Source organism: Nicotiana tomentosiformis, chromosome 4 (genome assembly GCF_000390325.3).
Source record: "Nicotiana tomentosiformis chromosome 4, ASM39032v3, whole genome shotgun sequence".
In the NCBI taxonomy this organism is placed as follows: Eukaryota; Viridiplantae; Streptophyta; class Magnoliopsida; order Solanales; family Solanaceae; genus Nicotiana; species Nicotiana tomentosiformis.
In genome coordinates, this window is record NC_090815.1 from 94,728,720 (window position 1) to 94,739,167 (window position 10,448).

Here is a 10,448-nt window from a genome sequence, read left to right on the forward strand (position 1 = left end):
CCGAAAAAGAAAAACTTGGAATTTAATGGAGTAATAAAGATCTCAGTAATTAGTTGGACTTTTCCAATTAGGGCACCGGTTTTACCAAGAGAAGCAACAAAAAAAACTGTAAAATCTTATATTTATCAGGAACTAGCAGCATATCCGAAAATTCTGTCAGTTGAGGAGAAGGCCCACAACAGGACACGGCAGCAAAAACACGTTGGACTGCACATGTGGCATTCACTAATTGGAGTATGCACATAAGTCAACATTTGTTATTTCACCTAATCTAAACGCATTGAGAGAAAAAAACACACATACACACAGAGAATACAGACACTTTCAGAGTTTCACAGTTTCACTCTCTCGTCGGCTTCGCTGCCCCAAGTTCCGTTTCAACATTCTCTTCTAAGCTTCCTCTTCGCGTCACTCAATTGAGATCTGAAGGTTCTAGAAAGTTTTCGAGGCCGATCGGACCGCGGAGTTGAATATATCCTTTTTCCGGCGAGGAGTTTTGTTTTCCGCCTCGTCAGTGTTTCGGATCCGGATCTGCGTATGCGTGCTCGTAAGAATTTCTGCGTTCATTGATCTATTTGTTTTTTCACACTTTAATTATCAGTTTGATTTGATTTTAAGTTTTTGTAACTGCTGCACTCGTATTTTAGGATGAGCTTGTGTTTCACGATTTTTTAATATCTAATTGCTACAGCATTGATCAGTCTCAAATGTGTTTCTTTGCAAATTCGTTGATTTCGTTGGTAGGTTTATAGTTTGAAATTGTTCCTTTTGTTACTTTTCGAGGTTTTCAATACGTTCCGTTCATTGTGTCTTCTGCTGTTCAAATTGACTACTTTTTAACTCTTTTGTTTGATAATGGTAGTTTGATTATTCTTGTTTCTGTTAGTCTAGCATTGTGTTTGGACATTCCATCTGTTTTACAATTTCTGGGTTTGTGAATAAGCTCTAAGTTGTAACAGCTCTACTGGTATTTTTAGTGTGAGATTGTGTTTCATACTTCAGCTTTGATCAATTTCCAATGTATTTTTTTTGTAAGTTCATTGATTTTTGAATATTGAGCCGATGGTCTATCGGAAACAGCCTCTTAAGGTCTGCGTACACACTACCTCCCCAGACCCCAGTTGTGGGATTTTACTGGGCTGTTGTTGTTGTTATATTGATTTTTGAATATGTAATGTCTGATAGAATGTTTTTGGTTCTTTTTTCTCTAGGACCTGAAGAATTTTTTGAGAGAGTTTAACAGTTGAGAAGGAAACATCACAGCTGCCTGAACACGAGCTAAGGAATTAGTGGAATTGATTAACAAAAGAAATTCAAAATACAGCGACCAGGTTCAGGGGGCGATTTGCCCCAAAGCAGTGAGTTCAGCCCTTTCCCAGTAGCACGAAGGGTAAATTCTTTCCAAACCGTTGCAATGGATGATGACATGGAAGGAGGGAACTTGGGCCCTTACCAAGATAGGCCAAGGACATTTCCTAGCATGAAGAGTAAAGCTTATACACCATGGGTAAGTTACATTATTTGCGAGCACATGCTTTTCGGTTGACTTAAAATCATGCCTTTTGATTCTTTCATGGAGGAACATTTACTTTGATCAAGCCTTTAGGAGAGAATGGCATGCTCATTTTTGTTGTTTATTTTTACTAAATCTTTTTATGCTCCTTAGTTTTCTCCCTTTGTAGTGCTTTTAGATATGTTCTCGCTCTTTAATATGGATCATAAAAGAATTAAAGTACTTTTTAATTTTATTTTCATATTTTACTTAAATAAAATGGAAAAAATTAATTATTGTCTTTAATAATAAATTTTTGAGATTATTTATTAACTTATATAATATTAACTATTAAGTAAATCTCTTCATGTCCTCATTCGTAATTTGATATTTAAAAGCACTTTTTGAAAAGCTTGGCCAAACACAAATTATTGCTCAAACGTACTCTTCAGATAAATTAACCAAACACAAACTGCTTTTCGATAAGCACTTTTGAAAAAAACACTTTTCAAAATAAGCTGATTTTTACAGCTTGGCCAAACAGGCTATTAGAGAATAAAGATATCTGAAGGGCTTAACCTGAAATATGAACTTGTAGTTTAGCGCTAAACTAGGCTTTCTGAAAAATAATAATCAGTGATTTACGATTTAATAGTTCTTTCTTATTCTTTTCATGTCTTTTTTAGCGGTCAATATCTTATTGATGTCACTCCAAGACGGTGTTTTAATTTACATAAGTGGTATAATGTGTACGATTGGTCCATAGCCTCCCTAAAATTCTAACCAACTATAACTACAAAATGGTACTCTCTTTACACTAAAAGTCCAAAAATAAGATAAATAAAATAAGAGAGGAACCATGACTTAAGCCAATGGTTTATCAACTCTTTAAATAAACTATATTTTCTTCTTTTCCATATTCACCAAAAAATTAAAGAAGGTTCGTCTTCCAAATCACCTTATTTAGCATCTAAGCCTCTCGTTCTCCAACTTATGGTTGATTCTGACTAGATATGTTCACCTTCTCATGCTTTTTGGTGAAGAATCAGTTGAGCCATTTCATTTTGGCTATTTAAATGCATTTTATTTGTTTGTTTACTTTACTGAAAGCTTGTATTACATTTTTCCTTAAAAGTATCAATTATCGGAAGGCGTTTGCCTCACAATGTTATACATGCTATATACCCTAGCCTCTCTTGAAGAGAACTATGTTTCATTAAATATTGTCTGCCGAAGAATTAAATGATCTTTTTTGACAAGCAGATGATAAGTACCTCTGTTCTCAATCTGTAGTTCATGGTTATAGTCATTCTACCTAAAGTGTTATTCACCGTTCATTTGCTCATGTCTACATTTCTAAATTAGTAGATAAACGTAAATGATGTGCCCCTTTTCGACCTGTTTGTCTAATAGTAAACATCTCTGATCTTTGAATCTAGCACAAATAGTTGTACCACATCAGAATGAATATGTTGAAAATTAAAGATGATACTAGCTTTCAGTCAGGGGAGCTTGTTACAATTTTGTAATGCAAAATAAATGAGGAGGGCCAGCATCCTAAAAGTATACAAAAACTTGAAACTTTTAACCAGCAGTGCCTCCTCTATCTGTAGAAACCAGTTATTCATCACTTGCTTGTTTAAGATTAGCTGTTCTAGTTGTTCACTGTTGCTTAAATAATAAGATTGTTGAATAAGAAGCTTCTTTCAGCGGATAACAGCATAATTTAATTTCCTTCTTTTTTCATAGTTTACTCTTCAAATTTCTAAGTATTTGTTTTAATATTATCATTGCTGTTTCATGCAGATTTTTCGTGTTCTCACGAGGATAAATGTTCGCGTTCTTTTGGTGCTCCTGCTTGTTTGTTTTGGGGCTATCTTTTACATTGGTGCAAGCACCTCGCCGATCATTGTGTTTGTGTTTTCAGTTTGTATCATCAGCTTTTTTGTGTCGATTTATCTTACTAAGTGGGTGCTGGCAAAGGATGAGGGACCTCCTGAGATGTCCGAGGTACAATCTTCTTGATCAGTTTCTAAGTTCTCTTTCAAAATTTTCCTGTTTTGTTTTTTTCTGCTTCTAACACGTAGATCAGAAAGTTTGGACAATGTTTTTTCATATCATACTAGATCATATTTTTCTTTTGGTATGGGTTTCTAGACTTCTTTTATTTTATTCATTTGTTAATTTTTGGGTGGAAGATAGAGGTGGATAGAGTTGATGGGTAATGCCATGAGGGAGGCAGGAATGGTTTTGTATCCAAAACCTTAATCATGGTTAAGGAGCTCCATTGTTTGGGCTAGCCCATGATCATCATGTACGAGTGGTTGTTTCAAGGGTTAAAGTTGTGTGCTAGAGTACTGCAGAAGATACCATGGAGGTCCAGCATGGTGACTACCTCTGCTTTTGCTTGTCACCTTCACCTGCCAACCAAAAAAATGATCTATTCCTGCCATTTTCATTTCCTTTCTCCATGCTCCTAGATTACACGCCACCTGACCTTGGAATCCTTCATAGCCATAAGATTTTCAGAGAGAAGTGGATTTGAAGGCAAAATTTTCTTATTCCATTGATATGGGAACTTTAATGTAAATAAATTGGTAAAAGCTTGATGATATTGATGGCAGCACCCAACATGCAGAAACTTGGATTTGCAGTCATGATTTTGCTCCTATTTCATTGTAATATGTTATGTATAGTCTTAAAGTCTTAAGCTCATTATGTAACTTGCTAGATATCAGATGCAATACGTGATGGAGCTGAAGGTTTCTTCAGGACTCAGTATGGGACTATCTCCAAGATGGCATTATTGCTTGGACTGGTTATATTTGCCATATATTTATTCCGTAATACAACTCCTCAGCAAGAATCGTCTGGCTTAGGCAGGTAATGGCAGATTTTGAGTTGGATAATTTCTCTTCTTTCAGGAAAAGTTTGAGTTTACTTTATGATACTTCCCATGCTGATGTAGGGCAACATCTGCTTATATTACTGTTGCTGCTTTTCTTTTCGGGGCTCTATGTTCTGGTGTTGCTGGGTACGTTGGCATGTGGGTGTCAGTACGTGCTAATGTCCGAGTATCAAGTGCAGCAAGACGGTCGGCTCGCGAGGCTCTGCAGGTTCTTTTTTTCACTTTTCAATATAATGCTCAACAGGAGCAACACTAAGGTCCTCTGTTGTAGAAATTGACTTCAGATCTTTCTGATGTAGATAGCTGTACGTGCTGGTGGATTTTCAGCATTGGTGGTCGTTGGAATGGCTGTAATGGGTGTTGCTATTCTTTATGCAATTTTGTATGTGTGGTTGGGGGTGGATTCACCTGGCGCAATGAAGTCAACCGATTGTGAGTAAAATCTGCTAACATTTCACATTGTTTTGTTTCACTAAGATGTACATTTGACTTTGAATGTCTGTTTTCTAGTTCACATTATGACTTCTCATCTTTATGCAGTGCCTCTTCTACTTGTTGGGTATGGTTTTGGAGCTTCATTTGTTGCCCTTTTTGCTCAGTTGGGTGGTGGAATATTCACAAAGGCTGCTGATGTTGGAGCTGATCTTGTCGGAAAAGTAGAGCAGGGTATACCTGAAGATGACCCACGCAATCCTGCTGTAATTGCAGATCTGGTATTAATCTGCTCTCTTTTTAATGTCTTCTTTCATTTTCTTCTATGAACTTCTGTGTTTATCATGCATTAGCATTAGGCATTTCTGTCATGTATTCTAGCTGGAAGTTGTATGAACGATCTCATTAACTTCTACTTTATGCACCATGCACCTAGTTAATGCAGTGGAATCCCAAGTTTAAGTTTAAACAGTACTTAAACTGTGAGATACAAACATCTCTTGGTGCTTGAGTAGAACAAGTGATTCTCATTTTTCTACATGAAAGTTATCTCCTTAGAGAAATTTCTTGGAGTTTAAAGAAGAATGTTTTTGTCTTCTTTGAGGCCCCTATTATCAATTGTTTCACATCCTAGCTTTGTGCTTGCTATGTTAGCACCTAATAAAAAGAAATATACGAAAAAGAGAAAAGTTTGCTATTGCGAAATATTAAACATATAAAAGGAATTATGGAGTATTGATATCTGCTCCGTCAATTCATTAACTGGAGATTCTCACTACCTATAATGTTGTTTTTTTGGTTTCAAATTGATGTGTCTAATGCTAACCTTATAAATTTCCGATTGTAAGGTAGGAGACAATGTTGGTGACTGTGCTGCTCGAGGTGCAGATCTTTTCGAAAGTATTGCCGCGGAGATTATTAGTGCAATGATACTAGGAGGAACCATGGCTAAACACTGCAAAATTGAAGGTAGCTTGACACTCACACTTGAGTTGATTTAATTTAACTTAAGTTGCTGCAGAAATTTGGTTCTGAAGGTGAGTGGTAATCTTGGTGGGAATGTATCAAAAAGACGAATGTAATATGTCAACCCTTGCACTTGAATCCAAATATTATGAAACAGGGAATTTTGTAACATAGGTGGGTGTACTGTGATGATGAAACTGCTTATGTTTGCAAATGAGAGACATCAAGTGTTTGTCGATCAGTGCTGTACAACCCAAAAAGCCCCCAAAAGCGCTGAAGTCAGTGGAGTTATAGGTGTTTGAGAGCAAATGCAATTAAAACACGTGATTTAGTGAGCACAGAGCTGTTGGTGGGTTGTTTTGGGTAAGATGCACATGTCATCAACTTAGTGCCTTCGCCGAAGCACTGCTAAGCTGCGCGATAGTGTGCCTTTGACAAAACTGTTGGAGATGCTGCTAATTATAGTGTGGGGGAGAAAAGGTCTTGTAACGATAATTGTCTTAAAGTGTTGTTTCTCCCACGGTTAAGTTTTTTCATCTTAAATTGGATAACAGCTGCAGCTTAGCTTAATTGGCTGTTATTACCCCACTGTGTTGTCGATTGAAACTGCGGACTCCAGGTACCATAAATGAGCTCTTAGTATTTTTATTAACTATAGTAGAGAGTAGAAAGTGAGGATTTTGTATCCAAATGGAGTGGGAAGGAGGGTGAGGATTCATGAAGCCGACATGAACTAGCTTGGGGCTGAGGCATAGTTGTTGTAGTTGTATGGTAGTCACTAGACAGAATGAAACTGCATCAATTTCCCACCTTTAAAGGCTTATTTTTTAGAATTTTTTCGATGGTGATTTATTGATGTGGTAGGAAAAATCTCCGCATACAACTTGTGTACAAAAAGTAGAGAACTTCACCCAGAACATGATTCTCAGTTATGCTTGTTATATGTTTGTTTCACTAGCAATGTTTCAAAGGCGAAAAGCTTTAAAACGCTCCATATCTATTGGGGCTTTAAGCGCAAAGTGCAGTTAAAGTATGGGCTTTAGTAAAAAAAGCACTATGAAGAAAAAAAAAATTTAAAATGTATACTTAATATAGGAAAAAAGTAACAAACTCATTCTTAATGTTTTCCTCAACAATTACTACATCTCTTTGTCAATTATATTTATTGTTTAGTACTGCGTGATTCAAGATAGAACTCATGAACAATGAGACGCATGCCCTTAGTGCCTTGCCTACACCGAAGCGCACCTTAAGCGACATGAAGCGCCCTCTTGAGCTTTTGTGAGCTTCAGGAACGACTAGTTAGTAGAAATATATGTATATAAAATGATGACTATCTTTCCTCTTGATGTAGCTGAATACTTCTGTTCCTAGAAATGATCTCATTATATGTGATGCCTCCTATGTGATCTGCTGTTTCCTTGCAGTTTTCTGTTTTATCTAATATATGTTGATTTCTTCTGCAGATCCATCTGGCTTTATTCTGTTTCCTCTAGTTGTTCATTCTTTCGACCTGGTTGTATCATCTGTTGGCATATTCTCTATCCGGAACAAAAGGGAATCTGGAGTAATTGGCACTGTAGAGGATCCCATGAAAACTCTTGAAAAAGGGTACTCGGTGACAATATTGTTAGCTGTTCTGACATTTGGTTTGGTAAAGTTTTATTTTCCTTGGAACATTATCCACCATTTTTTCTCCTATTAGTTACATGACTTTCAGTGTGTTTTCTCTGCTAATAGTTTTCATTGCATTTGCAGTCCACACGGTGGTTACTATATACTGAACAGGCGCCTTCTGCTTGGTTGAATTTTGCTTTGTGCGGTCTGGTTGGAATTGTAACTGCTTATGCCTTTGTTTGGATATCAAAGTACTACACTGACTACAAATATGAGCCTGTGCGTACCTTAGCCCTTGCTAGCTCCACTGGTCATGGAACGAACATAATTGCGGGTGTTAGTTTAGGTCTGGAATCCACAGCTCTACCTGTCCTTGTCATAAGCTTGGCTATTGTTTCTGCTTTCTGGCTTGGTCGCACTTCGGGATTGATAGACGAGGCTGGAAACCCAACTGGGGGGTTGTTTGGTACTGCTGTAGCAACTATGGGAATGCTTAGTACAGCAGCATATGTTCTCACCATGGATATGTTTGGTCCAATAGCTGATAATGCTGGTGGAATTGTTGAGATGAGCCAACAGGTGATTTTAATGCTTCTGAGCTAAAGCATTAGGTCATGACTTTTTTTCCCCTCTTAATCTTTTATTGGCTTGGTAAGTTCACTAAGCTTTTTTGTGTACAGCCCGAGAGTGTTCGTGAGATCACTGATGTTCTTGATGCTGTTGGGAACACTACGAAAGCTACTACCAAAGGATTTGCAATTGGATCTGCAGCACTTGCATCCTTTCTCCTGTTCAGTGCCTATATGGATGAGGTAGCTGCATTTGCCCAGGAACCCTTCAAGCAGGTACGGAATTGCTTTGACTTTCTTTTTGGCCTTTTTCTTTAATTACATTAACTTTCTGGTGCAGGACTAATAATATTTAATTAATATGCAGGTTGACATAGCGATACCTGAAGTATTTGTTGGGGGATTACTGGGATCTATGCTCATCTTTCTGTTCAGTGCATGGGCCTGTTCGGCTGTTGGTCGAACTGCTCAAGAAGTAGTCAATGAAGTAAGAAGACAGTTTATTGAGAGGCCAGGGATCATGGTTAGTAGTGTTACCTTCCAGAAGGTTTACTTGCATTGCAGAATACTCATGGAGAGACTGAAGTTAATTGATGTTACTTTTACTGGTGGCAGGACTACAAGGAGAAGCCAGATTATGGTCGATGTGTGTCCATTGTTGCATCTGCATCTTTGAGGGAGATGATTAAACCTGGAGCCCTAGCTATCATATCCCCCGCGGTTGTTGGTGAGTCTTGCACTCGTTAATCATTTTCTTCATGCTTTACGATAACTGTTTTCCTGCTAAAACCTAGGTCAACTGTGTTTGGTCCTTTAGAACTCTTTGTCTGAACTTTTAAGTCTTGTCTAAATTTGCCTTCTGATATAATCTTTGTCATGGATTTATTCAATCAGTTCGTTAATCTTCTCATGTATGTGCTCTTAGATGCATCTGCTTGCATTTTCTGTGGAGTGTCTGGGTAAATTATCTGCTACTTTAACTCTCTTTGAATCACATCATCAGGTCTTTTTTATCTTTTTTTTTTTCCTTTTATTACTTGTTTGTGTTTTCAGTTATTCCCACATGTTCATTTTGTGGAAGCTTAGCCACTTGATATTGCAAAGTAACAACTAGCTTAGAATTGCAAAAGGGGTGTTGTGAGGTGAGGTATCACTGAGAAATGGGAGTTTTGCTAATCACTAAGTGATATCAGTGAGCATCTACATCTGTACAAATCTTACCTTGCACGTCTTTCTGCTGAAACATCTACACTTGTCCAAATTCTATGCGTTCACCACATCGCGTGATTCTCTGTTGATTATTTTCCTCAGCAGTGACAGTACTATATGTTACCTGAATATAGTACATTGTCAATTATTTTCTCATCGTTCCTGTTAGGTTACGTCTATTGTATCTGCACTCTGTAGTTTATCTTTGGCGCCCTCCACCACATTATAAGTATAATCTGAGGGAGAATTCTTTACAATCTGTTTATTCTCCTTTTGTGCACACGTACCTGCAAATTCTAATTCTTAATTGTGCTTTCAAGTTTGTGTTTTCATAATCTTCTTTGATCTCAGTATAGTATTTTGAGTCTATTGTGTTCATCTTGGTCTCTGTACAGGTTTTCTTTTCCGCATTTTGGGCTACTACACGGGACATCCTCTTCTTGGGGCTAAAGTTGTAGCGTCCATGTTGATGTTTGCCACAGTTTCTGGTATTCTTATGGCTCTTTTCCTCAACACTGCTGGTGGAGCCTGGGATAATGCAAAGAAGTACATAGAAACAGGCGCTCTTGGAGGCAAGGGGAGTGACACCCACAAAGCAGCAGTTACAGGAGACACGTAAGTGTGGTTAGACCATTCATATGTTCTCAAGCTATGTTGTTTCGATCCTTTGAGAATGACGGCTGCGCCGATGTCAGATCTTCCAAATATTTCTGGAAGATACGACATGGGTGTGACTATTTTTGAAGGATCCGAGCAACATAGTTTCCAGTGTTTGTAGAGTCGTATTACTCACAGGTCATTGATGCAGCTCTGTTATATGCATTCATTTTTTTCTTTTGCTTGCATAATTGTTCTAAATTCTCTTGAGTCATGACAATAGATCTTCTCTTAAGTTAACAAAATTATACGGCCGTGCTGCACAGTACTTACAATTTCTTTTGTGTTTGCAGGGTAGGAGACCCATTCAAAGATACAGCCGGACCTTCTCTGCATGTACTAATCAAAATGCTTGCAACAATAACCCTTGTGATGGCTCCTATCTTTTTATGAGAATTAAAGTTTAAGAGATTTTGAAATATACGGCATCAGTTTGTAGGAGCTTTTCTATGTTCATTGGATATTGACGAGAGATGTAACATCCTAGTTATAAAACGAGAATACCACATTTTTTGGCACATGAATTCCAACTATAGGCAACTCTTTTTTAGTTTTAGATCTCTGAATTCTCGGTTAAAGCTGTTTCTTTCGCTTCCCA

The 10,448-nt window shown here is 37.5% G+C and overlaps 1 protein-coding gene across 2 annotated transcripts; it reads left to right on the forward strand.

Annotated features, from left to right (window-relative positions):
* The first annotated feature begins 282 nt into the window (after positions 1 to 282).
* LOC104105034 (pyrophosphate-energized membrane proton pump 3) lies at positions 283 to 10,448 on the forward strand. 2 transcript variants are annotated; one of them, XM_033658379.2, is made up of 15 exons: positions 283 to 547; positions 1,212 to 1,507; positions 3,299 to 3,502; positions 4,224 to 4,375; positions 4,461 to 4,608; positions 4,700 to 4,832; positions 4,941 to 5,113; positions 5,681 to 5,801; positions 7,265 to 7,452; positions 7,557 to 7,994; positions 8,096 to 8,260; positions 8,352 to 8,507; positions 8,600 to 8,711; positions 9,589 to 9,808; positions 10,144 to 10,448. In XM_033658379.2, the coding sequence occupies exons 2-15, from the start codon at positions 1,415 to 1,417 to the stop codon at positions 10,241 to 10,243; spliced, it is 2,403 nt and encodes an 800-aa protein (XP_033514270.1). In that variant the 5' UTR covers positions 283 to 547; positions 1,212 to 1,414; the 3' UTR covers positions 10,244 to 10,448. The 2 variants fall into 2 exon arrangements, with proteins under 2 accessions (XP_033514270.1, XP_009611556.1); XM_009613261.4 differs by lacking the exons at positions 283 to 547; positions 1,212 to 1,507 and having other exon boundaries at positions 3,363 to 3,502; positions 4,231 to 4,375.